The 26,740-nt window shown below is 36.5% G+C and overlaps 3 protein-coding genes across 6 annotated transcripts; 2 read left to right on the top strand and 1 right to left on the bottom strand.

Annotated features, from left to right (window-relative positions):
• Positions 1-3: 3 nt before the first annotated feature.
• Positions 4-8,588, top strand: snx11 (sorting nexin 11). Of its 2 annotated transcripts, none has more exons than XM_051668182.1 (7): positions 4-257; positions 866-920; positions 2,005-2,091; positions 3,138-3,238; positions 5,131-5,226; positions 5,395-5,619; positions 6,396-8,588. In XM_051668182.1, exons 2-7 carry the CDS (start codon positions 897-899, stop codon positions 7,474-7,476), a joined length of 1,614 nt encoding a protein of 537 aa, XP_051524142.1. In that variant the 5' UTR covers positions 4-257; positions 866-896; the 3' UTR covers positions 7,477-8,588. The 2 variants fall into 2 exon arrangements, with proteins under 2 accessions (XP_051524142.1, XP_051524143.1); XM_051668183.1 differs by lacking the exon at positions 4-257 and adding an exon at positions 683-770.
• Positions 7,498-20,720, bottom strand: arsg (arylsulfatase G). 2 transcript variants are annotated; one of them, XM_051668184.1, is made up of 12 exons: positions 20,477-20,719; positions 17,754-17,997; positions 17,479-17,666; positions 17,225-17,272; positions 16,721-16,832; positions 16,474-16,608; positions 13,816-14,012; positions 12,251-12,331; positions 12,007-12,115; positions 11,812-11,932; positions 11,330-11,420; positions 7,498-11,186 (listed from the first exon to the last, which is right to left on the bottom strand). In XM_051668184.1, the coding sequence occupies exons 2-12, from the start codon at positions 17,981-17,983 to the stop codon at positions 10,909-10,911; spliced, it is 1,590 nt and encodes a 529-aa protein (XP_051524144.1). In that variant the 5' UTR covers positions 17,984-17,997; positions 20,477-20,719; the 3' UTR covers positions 7,498-10,908. The 2 variants fall into 2 exon arrangements, with proteins under 2 accessions (XP_051524144.1, XP_051524145.1); XM_051668185.1 differs by having other exon boundaries at positions 9,361-11,186; positions 16,474-16,604; positions 16,737-16,801; positions 20,477-20,720.
• LOC127423672 (monocarboxylate transporter 7) lies at positions 19,742-26,701 on the top strand. Of its 2 annotated transcripts, XM_051668187.1 has the most exons (6): positions 19,742-19,828; positions 21,005-21,256; positions 21,432-21,575; positions 23,142-23,270; positions 23,941-24,738; positions 24,823-26,701. In XM_051668187.1, the coding sequence occupies exons 2-6, from the start codon at positions 21,019-21,021 to the stop codon at positions 25,059-25,061; spliced, it is 1,548 nt and encodes a 515-aa protein (XP_051524147.1). In that variant the 5' UTR covers positions 19,742-19,828; positions 21,005-21,018; the 3' UTR covers positions 25,062-26,701. The 2 variants fall into 2 exon arrangements, with proteins under 2 accessions (XP_051524147.1, XP_051524148.1); XM_051668188.1 differs by lacking the exon at positions 21,005-21,256 and having other exon boundaries at positions 19,760-19,828.
• Positions 26,702-26,740: the final 39 nt, after the last annotated feature.

Raw genomic sequence — 26,740 nt, 5'->3', positions numbered from 1 at the left:
TTACACTCGCAGCCGAAGAGACAGGAAGCTGATCAGTGTTGTCGCTCGCTTAATTTAAATCGTGTTTTTGGACTGTTTTTAATATTTCTGAACGGTTTTAACTGTATGTCTAATCCTGTCTTATTTCGGCGACCGGATCTAATAAAGGCCTTGGTGTTACTTTACTGCTGTTACTTTGTTCTGTGTTGACGATTGGATCTGTTTGCTCATTGACTTGCGTTGACTGAAATACAACCTGGAAATTAAAAATACATAAAGTAAGTGACAAACCAAACATATACATTTGCTCTCTTATTTGTGTAAGAAGTGCTGGTGACAGCTAACAAGACAATAATTCCTATTCAAATCCAAGTAGAGAGTTAGAGCTTACTACACTAAAGCAAGAGTGGTTCTTTATGTAGGGTTGTTCATATTAATGTGTTCAGTTTGAGTCTATTTTTGTTGCTATGTCTTTTTTTTGTACCCTGTTATCACGGGTAATTCTTGGTAAACACAGTATTGGTCACAAAGTTGACCATTAATCATGATTAATCGCCTCTTAGAGGAAGAGGAGGGGCAGATGAGTCATGATGACTGAGGTTAAAGAGCAAGTCAGGAGATGTTGGGTTCCTTTTTTCACCTCGTTACGCAAATAAACAATTTGAGATGTTTTGGAAAGTAGACAGGAGCAACAGTGCTGAGGAATCTGCTGGTTTCTCCTTGTATGGATTTGTGAAATTATTTGCCTTCCTCAAGTTATGGACAACCAAAAACAGAAAAGAAAATATCATGTGAGATAGAATGCCTTGATAGGGGATGTTTGTTGTTGTTGGTGGATGCATTTTTCTGGTTGATGACTCCTGTTGTTGTCTCTGTTTTTCTACAGATGTCCATCGTGCCGTGTTACCTCTGGCAGGATGATCAGAATTCAAGAACAAGATGTAAGATATCCCTCTCTACTACTTTTTCTCTGTCTCTCTTCTATTTGTCTGTGTGATATGTAATAACAGTCTTGAGCATTGTGCTAAAGTCCCTAGGCAATGCAGACCTATGGACAGACATCGAGACCTTGTTTTTTTTAAACATGTAAACTCTATTTCTTGTGACCATAGTACTGTCAGTCCCGTAATGATCATAGGCTGATGATTATGTTCAGGTCTTATCTTCACTTAATGCAAAGACAGCCAAAAAAACTAAAACATTGTGAGACATTAAAATGTCAGTGTTTAGTATGACTTCGTCTGACTTTTTTGTTTTTGGTATGAAGCACTTCATTTAAAGGAATAGTCCGTGTTCAATAAAAGTTCCACAGCATTTGTGGCATAATATCGATTACCACAAAAAATGTATTTTGACTCATCTCTCCTTTTCTTTAAAAAACACAAATCTGTTACAGTGAGACACTTAAATGGAAGTGAATGGGGCCAATTTCTTTTACTTTAAAATACTCACTGTTTCAAAAGTATAGACACAAGGCATAAAGGATGTGTATAAAATGATTTTAGTGTGATAAAATCACGTACTTAGCTTTTCTGTGTAAAATTATAGACAATTTTACAACTTCGTTACCATGATGATGTAATGTCAACAAACCCTAAAATGACTGTAAATATTACAATTTAAACAACTTTACAGCTCAAATAACACATGAGTTTTAACAGATGAATTACTGCAAGTCCTTTTATAAAATTATAAACTTCACATTTCTGTGTTTAACCCCCTCCAAAAATTTGTCACATTCATTTCCATTGTAAGTGCCTCACTGTAGCACAGATTTTTGCTTTTTTAAAGAAAAGGAGGTACGAGTCGAAATTAATTTTTGTGCTAATCAATATTATGCCACAAATGCTGTTGATTGAGCTTAACTTGTATTGAACCCGGAATATCCCTTTAACAGACAAGAGAAAAAATAAAGAGTTTGTCCTGCTGGATAACAAGTGATTTTATTTTGAACATTATAATGTAATGTTTGATAGCTTGCTTCATTGTATACATTGGTCTTAAATGTTTCTGTTTTTGAAATAGGAATTCATTGCTGTGAGGGTTCAGGATCCTCGCGTTCAGAACGAAGGTTCCTGGAACTCATATGTGGACTTCAAAATTTTCCTTCATGTGAGTATTTTTGCCACAAAGATCTCAAATAATAATTGACCATTGTAAAAAAGTTCCAATAATTCATAAATAAATCTTTCTAGTTGGCTGATTTTAGAGGGTGATTAGATGTTGGTGGTTTGTTATAAGAACCTAAAAAAACGCTTTGCTTTTTTTGTTTTGTGTATGTATAAATCCATTTTACATCTCACTAGTAATCACTGCAACTGTATTGGTGTTGATTGGATCACTTAATGGAGTGCAGTGTCCTCGTTTCATTATTATGGCTTGACTGAACTGCTTGAAGGGGATTTGCATATCACTTGAGTGGTTTAAAGGGGTCATGACATCTCTTATCTATTTATCTATCTATCTATATATCTATCTATGTTTATACGTATATATATGTGTGTGTGTGTATGTATATATTTACACACACACACACACACACATATTATATATATATATATATACTGAACAAAAATATAAACGCAACATGCAACAATTTCAAAGATTTTACTGAGTTACAGTTCATTTAAGGAAAAGAGTCAATTGAAATAAATTCATTAGGCCCTAATCTAATCAATGCGTATGGAAAATTTCTGGGATCTTTTATTTCAGCTCATGAAACATGGGACCAACACCTTACATGTTGCGTTTATATTTTTGTTCAGTGTGTATATATATTACACGTATAAACATAGATAGATAGATACAGAGCAGGATAACCGATAAACTGTATATATAATTCAATTTATTGCACTGCAAATGAGATGCTAAAATGAAATTGCCACAAGATTAAATTTACTGAAAACAAATTGAAAACAGAACTGTTTAATGTCCAATGACATGGCTGTTAGTAGAGTTTGGAACTCACACAAGTGGGATGGGTGTTGGGGGGCACCATTTCTGTTAATTCAAATCCAAATCAAATCACTTTTATTGTGATTTGGCCAAGTGGACATGGTTATTGGCAATGGAATTAATCTCAGAATGGACAAATATCCACAGTAGTTTTTTCTGGCATTGTGTTGCCTGTGGTCTGAATTTGGTTTCTTTTTCACCAGACAAACAGCAAAGCGTTCACTGCGAAAACATCCTGTGTGAGGCGGCGATACAGTGAGTTTGTGTGGTTGAAGAAAAAACTGCAAAAGAATGCTGGTCTTGTGTAAGTTTACTTGCATACAATTTTTCGAATTACTGTGTAGCTTCATATCTGTGTAGATGCATGTGTAAACTGCTCATGATTTTTTGTCTAAAATGTTCATCAATGGTATATTGATATTTACAGAAATATACTACTGAGAGGTTGAAATTGTTTCTTCATTTCAAGAAAAAAATAAATAAAAAAATATATATATATATATATATATATATATATATATAGTGGTGTGAAAAAGTGTTTGCCCCCTTCCTGATTTCTTATTTTTTTGCATGTTTGTCACACTTAAATGTTTCAGATCATCAAACAAGTTTAAATATTAGTCAAAGATAACACAAGTAAACACAAAATGCAGTTTTTAAATGAAGGTTGTTATTATTAAGGGAAAACAAAATCCAAACCTACATGGCCCTGTGTGAAAAGGTGATTGCCCCCTAAACCTAATAACTGGTTGGGCCACCCTTAGCAGCAACAACTGCAATCAAGCCTTTGCGATAACTTGCAATGAGTCTTTTACAGCGCTGTGGAGGAATTTTGGCCCAATCATCTTTGCAGAATTGTTGTAATTCAGCTACATTGGAGGGTTTTCGAGCATGAACTGCCTTTTTAAGGTCATGCCACAGCATCTCAATAGGATTCAGGTCAGGACTTTGACTAGGCCACTCCAAAGTCTTCATTTTGTTTTTCTTCAGCCATTCAGAGGTGGACTTGCTGGTGTGTTTTGGATCATTGTCCTGCTGCAGAACCCAAGTTCGCTTCAGCTTGAGGTCACGAACAGATGGCCGGACATTCTCCTCCAGGATTTTTGGTAGACAGCAGAATTCATGGTTCCATTTATCACAGCAAGTCTTCCAGGTCCTGAAGCAGCAAAACAGCCCCAGACCATCACACTACCACCACCATATTTTACTGTTGGTATGATGTTCTTTTTCTGAAATGCGATGTTACTTTTACGCCAGATGTAATGGGACACACACCTTCCAAAAAGTTCAACTTTTGTCTCGTCAGTCCACAGAGTATTTTCCCAAAAGTCTTGGGGATCATCAAGATGTTTTCTGGCAAAAATGAGACGAGCCTCAATGTTCTTTTTGCTCAGCAGTGGTTTTCGTCTTGGAACTCTGCCATGCAGGCCATTTTTGCCCAGTCTCTTTCTTACGGTGGAGTCATGAACACTGACCTTAACTGAGGCAAGTGAGGCCTGCAGTTCTTTGGATGTTGTTGTGGGGTCTTTTGTGACCTCTTGGATGAGTCGTCGCTGCGCTCTTGGGGTAATTTTGGTCGGCCGGCCACTCCTGGGAAGGTTCACCAGTGTTCCATGTTTTCGCCATTTGTGGATAATGGCTCTCACTGTGGTTCTCTGGAGTCCCAAAGCTTTAGAAATGGCTTTATAACCTTTTCCAGACTGATAGATCTCAATTACTTTCGTTCTCATTTGTTCCTGAATTTCTTTGGATCTCGGCATGATGTCTAGCTTTTGAAGATCTTTTGGTCTACTTCACTTTGTCAGGCAGGTCCTATTTAAGTGATTTCTTGATTGAGAACAGGTGTGGCAGTAATCAGGCCTGGGTGTGGCTAGAGAAACTGAACTCAGGTGTGATAAACCACAGTTAAGTTATGTTTTAACAGGTGGGGCAAACACTTTCACACCACTGTATATATATATATATATATATATATATATATATATATATATATATATATATTTTATACACACTTATTAGGAAATTATATGTCAAATATGCCAATTCGATATGGAAATAATTCTGTTTAAAGGTGCAGTGCCTCAAAACCTTCCGTTTGGCAAAACTCATGGTCTAAACATTTGCAGCACATTAAATAACTAATAATTTAAAAAAAACAATTCCAGTTGGTCATAACGCATTGCTATATTTCCACAGGCCTGTTCCTGATCTGCCCAAAAAGTCATTATTCTCATTTATTAATGATGACTTCATTGAAAGAAGGAGAATGGGTCTACAGAGCTTCTTGGACAAGTATGTTTTAGCTGTTTATTCAGAATTTTCAAGTGCTTTTGCCAGTGTTTTATTCCAGAAAATAGTTCTTAATATTTCAAATGACAAACATTGCAACATGCTAATAAACAACACATACTTTTCCTTCAGATGAAGCCTAGCATTAATTGATATTGTCTTCATCTATAGGGTGTTGCACATGACGGTATGTCTGTCCGATAGCCAACTCCATCTTTTCCTGCAAACTCAGCTTCCTGTAAAGCACATTGAGGACTGCGTGCAGGGCCACACCCCCTACACTGTGACAGAGGCCATTCTTACCTATGCTTCCTCCAAACTTGGTTGGGTGCAAGAGGAGGGGGGCGGATCCCAAGAATTATGGCCAGCCCCTGTTCCATATGAATCCGTAGAGAGGTAGAAAATTATTGCCAGTCTGATCTTTATGAATAAGTAGTGAATAAGCAGGCTATGATTTTAACATACGTAGCTAATATTTTACTGTCTTGATTTAGAAGACTAATTGGCCTATAATTCTCACAGTGTTGAGGGTCCTTCCCTTTCTTACAAATAAGTGTTATTATAGAATCTCTAAAAGAAATAGGGTGAGATTAACATTTTTATATATCATTATATATTTCTAATAATATAGGTGCAATAATTTTATATCTATGTTTGAATAAATTCAGTTGTGTAGCCATCATGATTGCAATTACATAAAGGACATGATGGTTAAACATTAAAAGGACTATTCCAGGTTCAGTACAAGTTAAGTTCAATCAACAGCATTTGTGACATAATGTTGATTTACCAAAGAAATTAATTTTGGCTTTCCCCTTTTAAAAAAAAGCTAAACTCTGTTACAGTGAGGCGCTTACAATAGAAGTGAAGGGGGCCAATCTGTAAATGTTCAAATACTCACTGTTTCAAAAGTGTAGCCATAAGAAATAAACAATATGCATGTTAACATGATTTTAGTGTGATAAAATTGCTTAACCTTTTCTGTGTAAAGTTATAGCCAATTTTACAACTTTGTTGCCATGATTTAAACAAGTTTAAAGCTCAAGTAATAAGTTTTAACAGAAGAATGAATATAAGTGCTTTTATAAAATTATAAGCTTCACATTTCTGCCTTTAAACCCTCCTTTAAGACCACTTATCCTAATGTCATACTGTTATATTTCTCTTCACAGCCCTGCTCCTCACCTCCCTTCTTTTCAGTGTGTAGGAACTACATCAAGTGGAATAGGAACTCCAAATGAACTTACAGATGTTTCAGACCTAGAAACAGAGTCAATACTGAGTGATGCAGAGCAGACTGCACCTGTACTGAAGTACGGAAATTGTCATGAACGGATAGTTAAAGAGAGAGAAAGTTCCATTAATCTAGTGGTTGAAGTCCATCCAACCACTCTTCTTAGTTTTATAGAGACCGAGTTTGAGGTTGAAAACTGTGGATCAGATGAAACCCAATGGCTTTATAAGAAAAGCAAAGATCTACAAGGGTATGGATGTGAATATCCTGTTTCGCATATAGACGGGCTGCTTGAAGACAAATCTTGGCACAGAGATTCAGATAGCAAAGGGGAAGGTCTAGATAAAGTGCCTGATCAAGAAACATCTGTTAAGATCTCTTCAGTAGATAGAGTCATTGAGAAAAGAACTCTTGGTGATATTAATGAAGGGGAGAGGGACAGTCAAGACGCTGCCCTTAAGCAGGAATGCACTGTGAGACAAACCCCTGACAAGGATCTTCATGAAGAAGATCCAAGTCCAATGGTCCATTATAACAAAGTAACTCTGAATCTCAGTGTTGCCCAAGAAGACACTGCTGAGCAGAGTGACCTCAGAGGGCAGGAACTTGTAGAAACTGCAGCTAAAACTGGGGAAGATCATGAACTGCATGATTTAGACAGCATTATAGAGGATATCACACCATATAATGAAGACCAAGAACAAGGTAAAGCAGAGATAACAGTGGACAAAGCTGTCCAGGAGAATGGAGTCCGTGATGAAAACTCCAACATAGATGCTGCTGTCCAGGAAGATGCCACAGTGAGCCAAAACCTTGACAAGGATTTTTACGAAGAAGGTTCAAGTATTTATTATAATGAAGTAACTCTGGATCTCAGTGCTAAGCACAGCGACCAAATGCGTGTAGAAAACACAACTAAAACTGGAGAAGATGTTGCATTTCTGGATTGCTATGTAGCCGGCATCCTTGAGGAGATCTTGCCAGATACTGAAGACCCAGAACTAGGTAAAGATAAATGAGGATGATGCAATCCAGGAGAATGGAGTCAGCAATAAAGACTCCAGCATAGATGCTGCTGTCCAGGAAGAGTCCATGAATAAAACCATCTGTAAGCATTCAGAGATCAGTGAAACAAGCATTCCCTGCTCAGAATGCAATGAGGATCATGTTGGTGAGGTAAACATGCTCAATGCAAAATATGTCCAAACCAGCAGTGACATTTTGATACTTGGAGAAGTTGAGGAAGCAGCAATCATGCAAAATGACCCAGTGACCGAGAATGTGCAAAATGACAGCACTGAGGTTTTTTATCAAGACAGCAACCTTGTTTTACAAGCCATAGAGATTGATTCAATGCAATGCCAGGAGAAAGATAATTAATTCCCTTTGGCATGGCTTGTGAACGGAATCTACTATAGACTGTTGTCAACACATACAGTCACAGACTGGACCCATAGTATGCTATGCCATAGTCTTCTACTGTGATCTCAAAATAGTGGGTGCATGCAACTGTAAAGGGATGAACACATCTAATTTTTCCTGCATTGGTCCATTGTTCGCATGTTCTGTTACAGACTGCTTGCAGAAGATACACTGAATCATTAGACGGGCTGTAGTTTTCTCTTACAAACAATGTGAAAGATAATGCACTGACTAGGATGGTGAACAAATTGCATATGCAACAAATACTTCAAACACATGATAGGGTGTGAGATACAGAACTGTACAAAAAGCAATGCGCATCACAGTGGCAACTTGATCCTTATATTCACCATTCTTATCCCTAAATATTGTTTGTTTCATGTGATTTTAGCAACAAGAATTACTCCATGAAATGTGCTGACATATCTATTTTAGCATTTTTAAATACGAATTTTGGCTGACCCTTTTTTTCTGACGGTAAAATGTTGGTCACACGTATGCTTTGTTGGAACTATGGGTGATTAATATCATATTACTAAATTTGTAATATCTACTCAGAACCAGTGTGGTTGTTTGAAGTGTTTCTTAATTTATGTCAGCAAGATCCTAGTATTCTTTAGAACTGAATTGTCTTGTTTGATTTTTGGCCAAAACACTAATTTTCATACAATAATTTAATGAGCTAAGATTTTTTTTTTTTTTTTTTTTTACATATACATACAAAAGAAATTACAGCACACTTTGTTTGTAATGGTAATATTTTTTCTTCATCCATCCTAACTTAATGTTGCACTAGGTCTGAGAGTTGGTAGCTCATTGACCATCTGTCTATTTATATTCTGCTGTGATATTGTGTTACAGTGGCTGCTTATAATACTCATGAGAATGAAAACATTTACTCAAAAGGGACTTGCTGATGTAACAATGACATTACCGGAAAAGGAACCGCTTTATGTCCATTGACTACTTATCTTTATATTTCCTTTAGTTGTAAACTGTAAATGAGTCTTCTCACCACATAGTTTTTTTTTTTTTTGTTTTTTTTTAATCAGCAAAGAAATTATTAATGCACAATAATATTTCAAATGTAAAGCACCCTACATTATTACTTAAGTTACTGAACTCAAATTTCACAAATTCAAATGTTTAAATATTTGAAGCATTTTATTTTATAATTTGTTGTGAAGAGGACATCTTAATTCATGATGTGTTTTTTCAGTTTCACACATTCATTTGAAAAGGCAACACTGGTCTACCTAGACTGCATTCTTCATGAGAGGTTGGATTCACCATTGTGCTTACTAACAAGAAAAAAATAAAGAAAGAGGCTGAAAAGTGAGAAAGCTTGTTTTAGATACAGCATGAAATGTGTACAGTGATGTGTGTTTTATTTGAAAAACAGATTTACATTCTTCCCTGCCTTCGGCCCAAGCCAGCTGGGATAGGCTCCAGCACTACCCGCGACCCTATATAGGTCAAGCGGCTTTGTTAGATGGGTGGATGAATTTATATTCTTTTGTCAGTAATCCTGTGAATGTAATTAATGATTGTGTTCATATATATTCTATTTATCATGTAAGTTAATTTTATTTCTCAAAATAATCAGCTGTACAAATACAAAACACTTAATTTCCTTGATCTAAATACAAAGTTAATGGGTAAAGTCAGTTATAGCAATGGTATTACCACAAGATGGAGACATAACAAAACTATGATTAATCGGTAAAGTCAGTAATAGCAATGGTATTACCACAAGATGGATATATAACAAAACTATGAAAGAAAGTCCTTTAGTATGACATTTCTCTATAAATATAGATGCTGTGTTTTAAAAGAAAAAAATATTTTAAACAAATTAGATAATAATAATAACTTTATTTGATATAGCACCTTTTCGCAATATAGCACAAAGTGCTTCACAAAATATAAAATCAAAACACACTCAGTAAACACACTCATCTTGCACTGATTGTAGCCGTGCTAAAGTGCGTTGATTTAAAGTTGAAAACAGTGCATTACAATAAACAAGGCGAGATAAAATAAAATCATGAATAAGCTTCTCTGTATCCCTAAAACTCAGAACCTGTCTTACCGTGGAAATGTTCCTTAACTGATAAAAAAAAGATGGAACTAACTTCCTGACGTGATATTCAAAATGTAAATTTGTGTCAAAATAGATGTCCAAATTTCTCACCACCTGCTGAATATTTGGGACCACATAATTATGTGCTGACTCAATTTGAATCTTTTTAAAACCATGACCAATAATAACAACCACTGTTTAATCTTAATTTAACTGCAGAAAATTACATGTCATCCAATTTTTTATATTTACTATACACTCTTGAAGAACATTTAAATTAGTCAGATCATTGGGATTCAACATCAAATATAACTGTAGGTCATCTGCATTGCAATGGAAATTAATGTTGTGTTTTCGAATTACTGAACCAAGAGGTAACATATATAGAGAAAACAAAATTGGCCCTGACAGGGATCCTTGCGGAACACCACAATTAACTTTTGAAGAGGAGGACATCTCATCTCCAACAGACAATACAAATTTCCTATTTGACAAATAGGACACAAACCAGTCTAAAGCCACCCCAGATATTCCCACCCATCTCTTTAATGTATAAATTAAAACTGAATGATCAACTGCATCAAACGTTGCAGTTAAATCAAGCAACACTAAAATGGAGCACTCTGTCATCAATAAGTCATTTTAGGATAACAATAGGACCAACCAAACAATAGGATAAATGATTATGGTCTATTTATGGTATGTTTTTTTTAAAAGAAATTATCTTTCTCATAATGAAACATCAATATAAATACATATTGCAACATCTTGCACATGTTCAGTTTTTCTGTTACACAGAGTTATTACACATCAACGCAACTTATTAAACTAGAGCGGTTTTCTGGGATGGTTTTACCAGTGTGCGAAAATACAGTGCTTTCAATATGTTGATGTGATCTAACACATTTGACAAACAGCTCTGAGTTCAAGGCTGAGCCCACTGACCTCATTTCAGACTATGACATCGACAGGCGGGGTTGTGTGGCCGACAGCAGGGGATTGCAGCTGGAATCACAGTGTAATCGGCTGTCGATACCTTATCTGTGGCAATGTCCCATAGAAGGGCCTCCCTCTCTCTCTCCACTTCCTTTAGGACAGACCTGTACTCCTCACTCTCAGGGTTCAAAGGTGTTTCTTCTGCCTCATCCCGTGAGAGGTCAAATATCAGAGGGGGGTCATGATACTGCTGTTTTCCACGTCCTCCACCACACGCCACTGATCCACCTGACAGAGCACATCAGAACTATGAGTGCATTCACTGGAACAAACAGTACCAGTAATTTTTTGTTTATGTTGTGCTGACCGAAAAAGCAGTCATCTTGGACTCATACTAACAACTAGCGGTAATATTACAGGTAATAACACACCTGTGATGTAGAATGCCTTGTGATTTCTCAGCCTTATGGTTTGAAAGTCCCCAAACTGTCCCGCAGCACCACTATTTGGATGCATGAGGCTCTGGTGATAGGAACAATAATTTATGGGAAACTAAGTCCTTTGTTTAACCTCTTCAACTCAAAATATTTGTACCACATGACCTCTAGGTGGCACTGATTTGCGACGCGGATGTTTTCAGGCCTTATTTTGTTATTTTATGTAGCATAAATGCATGGTTATCTATGAAAATTTCAGATTCTAAGCTTTTGAAACAATACCACATATGCCTGACTTATGTATTCGGAAACATTTTAAGCGTAAACTTTTTTCAATACTTAGAGTCCCTTTTGGACCCACCGGCGGGTCCGCAGAGTTGAAGAGGTTAACAAATAATCCAGACAAAAAAATAAAAAAACTACACTGTTTTTATATTGAGGTCAGTACAGTGGTGTGCTTTCCAAACAGAATGTACCTTATGTCCCGTGTCAGAGTTGTTGAGCAGAATGTCTGTTATATCAATGCCATCATAACGTCGACCTGATGGTGGTTTTACACCAGCCAAAGAGAGGATAGTTGGAAAGATATCCAGACCACTAAGGAGTGTAAGAAAGTGGTCATATGGTGAAAACAATAATAATTTCACAAAATGTTCCTAATCCTCTAGTACCTCAGCAGGGCGCTGCTGGTGCTGTTGGGTTTGATCTTCTTAGGCCATGCGACCACTGTGGGAACTCTATGACCTCCTTCCCATGTGGTTCTCTTCGCTGAGCCACCACCTGCCCAAAAGAACAATAGACTCTAACAAGCTAAATGTATGATAGTTTATAAAAACAAAAAAAGGACAGTTTGTTCTTTATGAATAAATAGGGAGGAACACTGGTAAAACTTTTATATGGCTGTGTCTGCTTTACCTCTGCTTGTCTGCCATTTTCCAACAAAAGGCCCAACATTTCCTGAAAATTGGCATTTCTGTTCCCACGGGCCATTGTCTCCTGTCAAGTTTGGAAATGTTTAATCCATTGGCATTTCTAAGTAAGCAGAGGAAATTCACATTTGCATATACATTACATGACTAAAAGATGCTTTGATCCAGGTTAATGTCAAATCACTAAATAACATTTAATATTTGATTGATCTCCACAAAAACTACTTTTAATATTCACCAGTTGCCATGGAAAACTACTGCTAGCCTCCCGAAATGCATTGAGGAAAATAATGCACATCTAGGGCCCCGTTTTAAGAGCACTAGCGCTAAGCCTAGCGCTATGCCATAAGTCAAACATGCAAAGTCCATAGACATGGCCAGGAAGTTCTGGTATTTTTGTGCAAGTCTAGGTGGAAGTGGGTTTGGCGAAATTGCATGTGCAAAGCGCTAATGGGCTGGGTCAAGTACAATTTAATTCTGAGATTTTCCCCCGGACCGTCTGCATCCAATTATATAGTCCATTCCCTGTCAAGCATCAGCGATATAAACAAAGACAGCACCTTCATAAGAAGTTGGTAGTGTAAATAGGCTGTATGCAATAAATTAAAAGAATAGAAATACGGAATTACATTCTTTTGTGTATTAACTGTTGAATGTCTATGACATTTCTATGACAGTGACACTTTTATGGAAAATGTGATTCTCTTTAGGATTTGGATTTATGCTCCATTAAATTATAGAGAATGTAAGTATTAATAATAATTTTCATCTACTGACACACAAATCATGGCTAGTTTTAACAGCAATTGTATCGGAAGGCACTTCACTTCTACTGGACAATTTTGATTGATTTATTAAAACGAAAAAATTAAACCAAAAATATTTCAAAATTCAAATTACACTTCAAACGAAAAGAAAATATTATCAAAATAACGAAGTGGTCAAAAAAATCATACCAAATCCAAACATTTTACTCTCGCCAACTTCCACCAGCCCCTTTTGCAGTGACTTAAAAATCACTATGACAACAGGTGGAAAAATACCAATATAAATTATATCATAACTTCAATAATAATTGAAAAATAAACCATGACCTATAGATATTTTAACACAAATCTCATAAATATTTTTTTCATTAAATGGCTACAACAGTGATTGTCAGGGACATAATTTAATGTTCCACTTTTCAGAGTTTGGACATTAACTTTATTACCATCTGCTGGTGGAATCCCCAAACTGCAAATGCAGGAACTGAGTTTAGACAAACAGACCTGATTTTGAAACGTCTTAGCGCAATTACCTATTTCTTAGGAAAATACCAAATTGTGCTTTGCGCCACTTCATTTACATACAAAACACCCACAGTTTGCACGCATACACCCACAGAAAGCGCAAACACTCCCACCCACACCCACTTGCGCTTTGCGCTAGTACAAAAATTGTGCTTAGAATTAGCGCTCTCATGGAAATTGGATAAGACAGCGCACAGTGTAGCGCTGCACTTTGCGCACTCTCGAAAATAGAGCACCTAATATGTTTCAAATAACTCACCAGTGAACCATATCAATGTATTTTCCAACTGCTCATTGCTGACCGCCTGCATGATTGTGCCCACCAGAGAGTCCATGTCGCTGAGGCTGGCTGTGTAGGGGTCCTGTGTCGTAACGTTTAGGAAGGTATTATGGAACAGTGGGACGTGCATGTGAGCGAGAGACACATACAGTAGGAAAGGTTGCTTCCTGGAAACACTACACAGCACAGACACATGAACAAAAATCATATTAAATATATAAATTACACATTAGGATAAGTTTAAGCAAGAGTCACTGATGAAGCACTGCTTTTACATCACATTATAGATCTTTTCCCCAGTACTTAGCAAAAATCTGTTTAAATGTGTTTTCATTATCTCAAGATAATTATCCAGCTGCTTTGGAATGTAAATGAAAGATTTTTTTGGTTAAAAATGAATAAATTGCCATTATTGATTGAGTACATATACAATCAGTGTTCAAAACTATGTCTTTGTCTTACCCCGATCCTCTACGGTAAGCCTATAAAAGTTATTTGTACTTTGAGCTGTCGGGTTCAATTTGGTGCATCACTACATCATATCCGCACACACAAGAAAGAAGCAGCGGCTGTCTCATGTTCCGGCTGGAGAAACTAACTACGCTGTTTAACTCAATTCAGTAACACTCACACAGTTCAGGACAGCATCGCTGCAGTCTAGATGGATGTTTATCTGTTATCCATTTGGCGAAGTTGTTTACCTGCTATAAAGCTTGGATATGTTTTCTAGTAGGGTTGTTGAAGCTTATATTGATTGTCATGCTTGTATGAATCGAACATTACTCGTGTGTTAACCGATCACGATGTATCTACGTTGTCCGCTGAAGTTTCTAAGACATGTTTAATATGTATGACTTCTGAAATTGACTTCTTGTAATTGTTATATTGCATATTCAAGCTTATTATATTTACGTTTAATAAAGTATATTTTATCCCCATCATTACTGAATCCTCATTTTATGTTTTTAGTTTAGTGTTATTGTGTGCATTGCACAGACATGCTATAGTAGTAACTGAGGCTGGACAATATAGTATAAAAATAATAAAGTCTTCTATTGAACTCATATCAGCCATATCACGAGTTTAACCTTTTAAATTGAAAACTGTAGTACAATTCAAACATTAATAGTAGATAAAACACTTGAATAATCATATTAAGATCTACTGGTGATGGCTGAGGAGAGTCCTCTGTTCTCTATTTAAAAGTGCTTTGAGTGTAGTGTCAGAAAGGCGATTTAAGTGTAAAATTAATTCAAATGTGTAAATAAGAGTGTTGATTATCTTCATCAAAGCAAGTAATATTTCCATTTCAAATGTTTAATTGTATAACATAATATCAACATGAAAATAGCACATTATGACTCCGGCTCCAGTCATGATCTCACACAGTCGATGTCCAGTTAAGAGCAAATTGGGAGACTGCCAGAAAAGCAGTGCCAGAACACGACTGACGTGATGTATTCTTACGCAAATTGCTTGCAATTTTAATTTTCAACCACAGATGTCGCTAGAGAGCACAAAGTTATGTAGTGCAGCTTTAAGACATAATTGGTTCTTAACAATCAAATAACTTATATTTCAAACTGCCCTATGTGGGGGACTAAGTCTAGTGATAATGTTTTTGAAGCCATCACAGGCCAAAATTCTCTGTGCACAGCTGAAGACATATAAGAGAAATGGTTGTGCACAGCCCATCTGATCATGATCTTTCCTTTAACTGGGACAGGGGTTAACACAGCAACTTTGCCTACACAGTAAACTTGTTTACCAACTGGTAGAAACCTTATATTGACTGATCAAAGTTCCTAAAACAGTTGCCCCTGTGAGCAACAAAACTGTTAATCCATTTTTAATAAAGAATATTTTGGCCTCACAACCAGTACTGAGCTGAGTAGAGTCGGAGCCTAAAACCTGTATAATACCTTTTTTATTTAACATTTATATTAGCAGGAAATGCAAGTGAGGTTTAATAACCTCTCTTTCAAAAGTTGACTCTGAAAACTGGTTCTGCACAAATGGCATACAGACATCTAATTACATCAAAAAAACAAGCAACAGCAACAACAGGGGTCTTTAAAATTACACAAAAGAGTGATCAAATCACACACTGGTATTTGATACATATCATGTTTATGGACTTTTTTAATCAACATTAAGATTTTTGATTTAAATATTAGAGAAAGTATATATCTTAGGTTTTGTAAGTGGTCAACATTTACATTTCTTGCCTTTTTGCCTTCAATAGTTTAGTTTAAATGGTTGTGCGGTGTGACAAATACATTTTTAAAAGTACAAATATTCCATGTAGTCTCTCAATTAATATGAGGTCATAAATACAGCATATTAATTATAAAATAATGAGCAAAATTCTTAGCATGCCATACAGAAGAAGAATATATAATTTCATAGAAAGATTCGAAATTTTTTGCATATTTATATGCAATATAAAGTGCCTGGTCTCTTTTACATTATTACAACATGTAACTAAAATGTTTTGTCAGAAAGAGAGAACACTGTAGAAATTAGCTCAGGTTAGCATCCAAATCAGATTTAATACAACATATGTGACTTTCTTTTCAGTCAGTCTATGTATAATTATAAATAAATAATAATCATTCATGAAAGAGGTGAACATACCTGGCTGTCAATATCTGTGTGACCGCCGCTGTGGCATACCGTTCCTTAAGGCTCCATGTGTCCAAGGGTTGTTCAACTATTGTCTCATTTTCAAAAAGAGGTAATGCCACTTTGGTGTAGCATCCTTCATGCTTCCTTGCGAGGAAAACATTTACACATTTCAGTAAAGGTCGAGATGCATACATAACTTTATGTGGCATCTGATAGTTTTCTTTTTAACCTAATAATGACCTGGACAATAACACACCTAATAGTATACTGACTTTGGATGCAGGGAGGGCAGCTGGGAAGGTCAAGGCCTGGTTTGTCAGTGCAGCCCATGTCATTACTATAAGGGATACCGAAGTAATAGTCAAAACCTGTAGTGTACACACACAAAAGTAAGCATATTTTGATAAAATAACTTACTGGAACTGAATATCAACCATTATTGTGAGAATATTTTTATATATATATATATATATATATATATGTGTGTATAGTTTTAAGTAATTGTATTACTTCAATTTAATTTTTAAATGTATTTTTTATTATTTAATTATTTTTAATCAGGAAAAAATATGAATTGCATATCAAGAAAATCTACTTGTAAACACCACAGTTTTCCTTTTTTTCACTCAAGAGTTCGATAATAACAGTCTCAGATTTAAAGATATCAGGCATAATTAAAACAGATTACCATGGGCACAGAAGAAGCATAAAAAATAAATATACCAATGTTCCAGGGTATTTCTCCCTTCTGTCCACTAACCTCTATGAACTGGATTGTAGGAACTATTGTGTCCAAGGTGCCATTTTCCTGTTGTAAAATCAAGACAAGCATTATAAATAATTGCAATAGAAACATTGCAACACATAATCCATTCAGCTTGAGAGGCTTATTAGTTTCTGTGGTGACAATGTGGCATGCATTAATCAGGAGCTAATCTCAGCACAGTTTTGAGTTCATTGCCCTCAGAATGATAATCGGTTCTCTGCATGTTCATAGAATTTTGCTGTGCTCACCGATCATGGCTGTATAATAGCCTGCATCATGCAGGAGCTGAGCAAACGTTGTCTCATTCAATGGCAGTCCTCCAACTGACCCCTCTGCAAAATTGTGGGTGACCCCGTTGCGTAGCCCGTGTCTGCCAGTCAGGAGGGCAGCTCGTGAGGGTGAGCATGTGGAGGCAGGAGAGTGGAAGTCTGTGAATCTGCAAATTACCAGACACAAGCTCCCATAATTAGACATAATCAGGCACACATGCATACATGTCCAAATTATAATGAACTATAAGGACCTTTTGCCCTTCAGCATTAATGAGTCCAACCAGGGTGTTGGTGTGGAGTTGTCAGGTCTTTTCACCCACAGGTCACCCCATCCAATATCGTCTGCTAAGATAATGATGAAATTGGGTCGGTCCTTCTTATACATTTTGCCTTCCTTACAAATATGGCATGTGATGAGATGAATCAATCCAGAGAATAGAGAATGAAACATAAGTAGTGCACAGAATCCAACCTGTGCCATTTTTAATGCCAAATCTAAAAAAGAAGAACGAAAGTCATTCAAATTACCATCGTATTTAACAGAGATAGTAAGACTCAATTCACCACTTTTACTCAACCAGAAGTGATACAAAAAAGTTTTGAAACATAGTGTGACCAGAAAAATAACCTTAAAGGGATAGTAGTAGTTATGCTACACCTGTTTGTTTGAACCAGACTAACCATAACTACTTCTGTGTCCTCTATCTCTCTCAGTTTGATTTCAGAGTACTCCGGTTCAAACAAATAAGGCTGGGCATAGAAATGCATCTATTCTTTGACTACAAACTCTTCAGACATGTTTAGTAAGTTCTGTTCTCTGGTTTGTGTGCTGCTGTGTTGTGTTTTCTGTTGTTAATACTGCTGTGACAGAACTGTTTTTAGATCAACAAAACAAGTTTTCGCCTGAACGCCTCATCTCGCGAGCAGGTCAAGCGTAGCTTCTGCTCTCGTGCACTCTCAACCGTAACAGTCGGTCAAGAGTTTCACTAAATAATACATTAGATTTTGGTTGGTTTCTCACTAAATCTTATCATATTCCTTCAGAACAAGGCATGAGGCACATACAATAATTTATTTGACTTGTGAATTATACTTTTGTGTCCTTTTAAAGCTTGAAGAGGTGGTCACCATAAACTGCCATTGTATGACATCTCTGAGCACAATTTTTTTTTTCACAGTTTCTCCCTTTGTGTTAAGAAAAAGAAAGTCATAACAACACAGGGTTGAGTAGCAATGACTGAATTTAAATTTTTGGGTGAACTATCCCTTTAATACATTAAATCAGGGTTTCCAAACAAGAGGTTCGCAGACCACTAGGGGTTTGTGAGATTGTGATAGATGCCAATGCAGAACTGAATTGAATAAACAATTATCATTTTAATACATAGGTTAAATGTATCAAATTTAAAAATCTAAATAGAAGACTATGATTAAACAAGTTAGCATTAATTAAAGGAATATTCCAGGTTAAATAAAAGTTCAGCACAACTGACAGTATTTGTGGCATAATATTGATTAACAGAAAAATAAATTTTGACTTGCCCTTCCTTTTCTTTAAAAAAAGTAAAAATCTGGGTTACAATGAGGCACTTACAATGGAAGTAAATGGGGTCAATCTGTTAACGTTAAAAGACACATTGTTTCAAAAGTATAGCAAAAAGGCATAAACAATATGCATGTTAACATGATTTTAATGTGATAAAATCGCTTACTAACCTTTTCTGTGTAAAGTTATTGCCAATTTTACAACTCGGTTGCCATGACGATGCATTTGTGCCACAAATGCTGTCGATTGAGCTTAACTTGTATTGAACACGTAACATTCCTTTAAAATCACAAGTGATACTTAAGTAGTTACAGTGTTTACTGCATTTAGGTGATGATACTGTACTTCATATTTAATGGTCTAACTAATAAAATCACTTTGGATTATGAGGAGCCAAAATCAAGTTGATGTTGCCTTTCATGGTGTAAGGGCCTCTATAAATGTTCACTGTTTTGTTTGAGCAGATCTTGCTGCCTTTTTTGTAACAAACTTTACTTAAGGCACCAGTCCCTTTAAAACATTCAGTACAGTCACTTCTGCAGCCTGCTACCATTTTACACTATGATGGGGCACTCTGCTTATTTAATTTGACATTTCAGTTGAAGGGAAAAGGGGTTGCTACTGCTAGTGTGGCCTTTCATTCAACATGAACTGTAAACCAATCCTCAACTACTTAACAGCTGTAACCTCCCACTATAGAGGCACTCAGTATTTGTAAAAGAGGCACCAGCACCACATGGCAGTAAAGTTGCAACATTCCTCTTAGACTGACAGGAACAGGTAAGCACTCCATGTTATGATCATTTAATGTTACAAACTACTACTAAAAGAAACTTAAACTATTGACAGGTCAGGCAGTGCAGCATACTGCAGGCATACACAGCCATACAAAATATACAGGGACACACATAGATATATGTAGCCTATATTATATACATGTATCTTTTAAATAAATCAGATCAGCCAAAGTCAGATGGTAAAGGGTGATGGAAAAAAATCTACTTATTTATTTACCTCACTTTGGATAGCGCGCACAGTGATTTAGGAAGACTTTTTGAACAAATTTGATAAAATATGAAATTATTTATGGTGACAAGACTGCGCGTGTCAAATGAATAAAGACCACTCTGAAGCCAGAACTTTCCGAATGAACTTAATCTTGTTTGATAAATATTTGTGACTTCATGTCACATATTAACTGTTGTTAACTTATTGATGTTGTGTGTGTTATGGAAGTTATTAAAGTGAGGAATTACAGCAGTAATATGAAGGAAGTATTAAATATTACAGTCTGAATAAGGGAATAGAGCTGCTGTCCTAGAACTACCCTATCTATCAAGGCGGAAAACAGCGAAAATCAGCAGAAATCCGCATTCAAACTGTATTGAAACCTCTATTGTGGTTAGATAGAGATTAATTACTTCTCACCAAATACTGAACGAAGACCTCGATGAAAATATTTCAATCGTTTTTCAACTCGCAGTTGTTGAACATTAGTTGTTGTTGACGCTCGTGTTTGTGCTGCAGCCCCTCTCGTGACGTTAACATTGCGTAACTTTTATGGTAACGCCCCTTATACGGTTAAGCTAGCATTTTAGTTGTTAGCTATTTCTGATCAATCTGACCCTTAAAACTAGGTTTATTTATCACAGCGTAATTATATAATCATTTCTTTCAACAAAAACAGTTAATTTAGATGTTAACACGTACTTCTGGTTAGTGTGATTTTAACTCTGGTGTAAGACAAGAGGAGCTAAAAGCTTGATACATTTAAATAATGCCATTCACACAATTTAGTTAGTGTCAAAAAAGACTACATTCAGACCACTGACTGGGTGCAACGAACAAAGATATAATATGTAAAGCAAAACCAAGAAGTACACCAGCTTTTCAAGTGAATACCCCATAACACTTGTTTGTGCAATGGCCTACTCTTTGTTTTTGTCATTTCCACAGTCACTGTATTCAATATGGCACAGTGGATTTTCAGACTGAAAGGTTGCCTTGGCTCAAAAGTGTACTCGGAGGTTCCAGATGGTGGTTGGGGTTGGATTGTTGCTGTGGCCTTTTTCCTAGTAGAGATGTTCACTTATGGGGTCATCAAAAGTTTTGGGATTTTCCTCAAAGACCTAATGAGTGACTTTGAGGAGAGCAACAGTCGAGTATCATGGATCATTTCAATATGTGTCTTTGTTATGACTTTCACAGGTAGGAAATGTACAGGGTTTTGGAGTTAAGACTTTGGTACAGTACAGTAACAGCATGCATTCTAACTTTAAATCAAAACTTGATTCCTCATAGCTGCATGCTGATTGTACTTTATTTGGGTATGTATTCTTTCTTTGACCTTGACATCCATTTCCACGTTCTTGTGACCCTTCAGCACCTTTGTCATCAGTGCTGAGTAATCGATTTGGCTTCCAGCCAGTTGTGATGTTTGGAGGATTCCTTATATCCTTGGGCACAATCTCAACTGCATTCACCAGCTCTATCAATCAGATGTACCTCACTATTGGGGTAGTGACTGGTAATTAAAGCGTTGCACTTTATGAACAACATAAATGAGATATTAACTGTTATAAGGCATGACAGAGTTTTGTAGAACAGATGTGCTTCAGTTTAGTAGTAATTTTGTATATTTCTTACCTTTTATAGGGGTGAAACATTGGTTCATCTTTCAATAAAGTGTTAAAGGTAAATTTTGGGTTCAATAAAAGTTAAAGGGATAGTTCACCCATAAATGAAAATTGTCTCATTATTTTCTTGCCCTCATGCCATCCCAGATGTATATGACTTACTTTCGTCTGCTGAACTCAAACAAAGATTTTTAGAAGAATATCTCAGCTCTGTTGGTCCATACAATGCAACTGAATGGAGGCCAGAACTTTGAATCTCCAAAAAGCACATAAAGGCAGCATAAAAGTAATCCATAAGACTCCAGTGGTTAAATCCATATCTTCAGAAGCAATATGATAGGTGTGGGTGAGAAACAGATCAATATTTATATCCTTTTTACAATAAATTCTTCTGCCTGCCCAGTAGGATTCGATATGCACAAAGAATGCAAATCGGCAAAAACAAAAGAAGAATGTGGAAGCGAAAGTAAAAGTGGAGATTTGTAGTAAAAAAAAAATAAAAAAGTTAAAAAAAAGGACTTAAATATTGATCAGTTTCTCACCTACACCTAACATATAGCTTCTGAAGTTTGTGTTCAGCAGAAGAAAGTCATACACATCTGGGATGGCATAAGGGTGAGTAAATGTTGAGAGAATTTTCATTTTTAGGCGAACTATCCCTTTAAGCTCAATCGACAGCATTTGTGGCATAATGTTGATTACCACAAAATGTATTTAAATTTGTCCCTGCTTTTCTTTAAAAAAGCAAAAATAGGGGTTCCAGTGAGACACTTACAATGGAAGTGAATGGGGCAAATTTGTAAATGTTAAAATACTCACTGTTTCAAAAGTAAAGCCACCAGGCGTAAACAATATGCGTGTTAACATGATTTTAGTGTGATAAAAATGCTTACTAACGTTTTCTGTTATATGCAATTTTAAAGATTTGTTGCCATGACAACGTAACACAATAAAGCCTAAACCCCTAAACCGTAAAAATAACAATTTTAACAACTTTACAGCTCAATTAATACACACGTTTAAATGGAAGAATTAATGTAAGTGCTTTTTATAAAATTATGAGCTTCACATTTCTGCATTTAAACCCTCAAAAAATTAACCCCATTAACTTCTATTGTAAGTGCCTCACTGTTACCTCGATTTGTTTTTTGTTTTTTTTAAGAAAAGGAGGGACAAGTGAAAAATATTTTTATTGGTAATCAATATTCTGCAACAAATGCTGTTGATTGAACCCGGAATATTACTTTAATGTGGTATAATACACAACTGCATCATAAGTACATGTTTGTATCTGTTATGCTGTCATATACAACAAAAACTGCTCTAACAATGATAAATATTAAAATTTTACATTGAAACATTCACCATGTACAAGTGTGATTAAAACATTGATTTACTAACCAACAGCAAATACAAAGAGCATCTTATGATTTTCAGATGTCCTTTCCACTCTTTAGGCCTGGGTTACTGTTTGACATTTCTGCCAACTGTTACAATCTTGTCCCAGTACTTCAGCAGGCGTCGCTCTGTGGTTACTGCCATGGCCTCCACAGGAGAATCATTTGCTATATTTGCTTTTGCTCCAGGTGAGGGCAGTCTTGCTTGATTGCATTATAATGTCATCTACTGTAGATTTACATTGTGTTAAAATATACAGTACTGTGCAAAAGTTTTAGGCATTTCTGAAAAATTTTGCATAGTGAGGATGTCTTCAAAAATTATGACATAAATAGTTTTCATTTATCACTTAATTTCATACAAAGTCCAGTAAACATAAATACAAATTCAGAAATCGATATTCGGTGTGACCACCTTTGCCTTTAAAACAGCACCAGTTCTCCTAGGTACATCTGGACACAGTTTTTCTTGGTTGTTGGCAGATAGGATGTTCCAAGCTTCTTGGAGAATTCACCACAGTTCTTCTCTATTTAGGCTGTCTCCATTGCTTCTGTCTCTTTATGTAATCTCAGACTCACAGATGTTCAGTGAGGGGTTTTGTGGGGGCCATGACATCTGTTGCAGGACTCCCTGTACTTCTATTCTAATCTTTTCTATTTGCAAAAGTAATGTTTGTGAGTCTAACATTTATATTTCCTACTGACACTAAAGCTGAAGATATAATAAACCATCTTAAGACAGATGCTTTTGTGAAACATCTTATGTGCCTAAGACTTTTGCACAGTACTGTAATTAATAATTTTAAGGTCGAATTGAAAAAGTGCAATGGTGATATGCAACCCTTTCTTTCTTTTTTAGCATTCACAGCTCTTAAAAACTGTATTGGCTGGAGGTACACTTTGGTAATGATTGGAACATTACAGGGGATCATTATTGTCTGTGGGGCTCTGCTCCGGCCCATAGTCATCAAACCAAAGACTTCCCAGACTAGAACTGAGCAGAAGACCACATACTCTCTCCCTGAAGAACAACTGAGAAGCTCTGTGAGCTCTGGAGATTCTGGTGTACAGTCACTTGATGAGCTGGAGCAGGGCCTCAAATCTGTGAGGGATAAGGGAGAGGCGGAACCACTACAAGTCCTCCCCAAAAAACAGGAAACTAAAATCCAGAGTACAAATAAGCTCCTGGACTTGACTGTATTAAAGGAAGGCAGTTTTTTGTGCTATTCGGCTTTCGGCCTCTTTGCAACACTGGGCTTCTTTGCCCCTCAGCTGTATGTGGTGGAGCTCAGTGCCAGTATGGGCACTGAGAGGGACAAGGCCGCTTATATGCTTTCAACAATGGCTATCGCTGAGATCTTTGGACGTCTCTCCATTGGATGGGTCCTGAGCTGGGGGCGAATCAGAAAGATCTTTGTACTGCTTGGATGTGTGTCACTAATGTGTCTGGTTTTGGTGTTGTTCACTATGATCCATGACTTCTGGGGACTGGCAGTGTGTTGTGTGCTTTATGGCTTCTTGCTCGGCAACATTGCATCAACACACATCCCCATGTTGGCGGAGGACGATGTTGTAGGGATCAAGAGGTTGCCCTTAGCTGTAGGCGTCTACGTCTGTATTCAGAGCTTTGCAGGACTTGCTGGCCCACCTTTAGGAGGTAAGAACATTTATTTTATGTAGAATGCAAAACTCCCTAAACAAGCAACTTATTACAGTCATATTTCCCCTCAAAATGTTTTAGGTGTCCTTGTGGATATTACACAAAATTACAGCTCTGCTTTCTACTCGTGCGCTGTGGGAATGGGACTAGGTGCGGTCTTCCTTGGGCTTGTGCGTCCAGCGAAGACAGGTCAACTGTGCATGAGGAGGGTCGATGGACAGAATAGCTCGGCAGTGGAGCAAGTGTCCAAAGACCAAGACATTCCTGAGGAAATCCTGAAAGAATTGGACATACTTACAAACCCAGAAATAAAGTCTTGAAACAAAGACATCCTTTCTGAATTAAGTGGGATGAACTGATCCTGAGGACCTATCAGAGCTGCTGATATCATTGGAAAACTTAGAATTTAGTCTGAATGTATCTAAAGGAATCACTATGTCATGATTCACAATAATTGCTTAAGAAATGCAATTGTTAGTTACACACTAAATTCACGAATGTAATGATTACAATAGCTGTCATCAAAAACAATAAGCTAAAGTTGAGCTCATACCTCATCTTATTACCAAGTCTGAACTGAAACTGAACTGATACTGGGACTTTTGTTGATGAAAAGTTCTGGGTGCAAAAGAACAAACATAATCTGTGACAGGAGACCACATGTTGTGGTTTTAGTGATTATAGGTGATGGCTCTATGATTACTAGGCAGGCACTGGTCGGTAACGCAATGACCAAAGTTATTGTTGAATTCAATGTCTAAAGTTAGATAGCTAAAATGGTATAAAAATAGAAATGGTACAGATAAGTGATAATGTATAGGATTTGATGTTTCATTTAAAAAATATTCCTAAAGTACCCATGGATTAAGGAAAAACGCTTTAATACTCTCATTCTTTTCCTAATAGAGTGATGGATAGCTCTTCAACAGGATGTGAAGTGGGACAAAAGGCGAATTCGAACCCGGGTCATCCGCACGAAAAAAAAGCACATCCACACTGTCGTTATACCCCACACCGCTGCAGCGACACTAGGGAGCAGTTTGTCTTCAGTTTCTGTTTCCACCAGACTATTGGAGTGCATAAAGCAACGCTGTGTGTAAATAGCAAATGGTCATTTTGAAAATATTTTAATGAATATTCTGGATAAATTCTTCTCAATAAAATGTCAGTTGATTGGGACTCACTTTAAGGCTTAAAAAAGGATGTTAAAGTAATCCATGTTACTCATGCGTCATAGTCTGCTAAAGGCATGCGATAGGTCTTGATGAGAACCTGAAATTTAAGTCATTATTCAGTGAAAATGTTGCCGTCCATTGAGCGTTTATGAGTGCTATGAGAGAAGTTTGTTCACAGTGGCACACATGTTCATGCGAGAATCTTGCCAGTCACCCATTTTCACTATAAAATAACGTACATTTCGGGAACGACATGAATAAATTATGAAAGAGTTTTTTTGTGTGTGGGGGGGAGCTATTCCTTTAACTCTGAATGCAAAACCCAGGTAATGCCAGAAGTGTCAGTTGTAAGTTGTTTACTATCATGGCGCTTCCAAAGCTTATGACAGGGTTCTCAACTGTGAATAACATTTGCATCTCTATTATAGAGATGATTGTGAATGCAAAACTTCACAGAGTTCAGCCTGATGCAACGGTGAAATCAACACAAGGATAGCCAGTGTAATTATGTGTGTCAGTATTAACTAGTATTAAGCCACAACTTCAAATGTGAAAGTGTCTGATATGACCTGTTACAGTATAACCAAATATTTTGTTATCAAAAACTGTCATATGACTTGAATTTTATCTACGTATTTAGAAAGCAGTTGTATTTGCTGCATGTTCTATGGAATGTAAATGTTTTTGCAAGATGTACAATGAGGTTTTCTGTTTCAATGCACAATAGATATAATAGTTATAATCATTTTTAAATCAGATTTAAAAAAATAAAGACATCCTTTTTTGCTGCAAATGGTTTCCTGATTTAACAGATACACTGAAAA

The sequence above is a fragment of the Myxocyprinus asiaticus genome, chromosome 32, assembly GCF_019703515.2.
Source record: "Myxocyprinus asiaticus isolate MX2 ecotype Aquarium Trade chromosome 32, UBuf_Myxa_2, whole genome shotgun sequence".
NCBI lineage: Eukaryota > Metazoa > Chordata > Actinopteri > Cypriniformes > Catostomidae > Myxocyprinus > Myxocyprinus asiaticus.
Note: the sequence above shows the minus strand (reverse complement) of the source record. Positions and strands in the feature narration are given on the sequence as shown.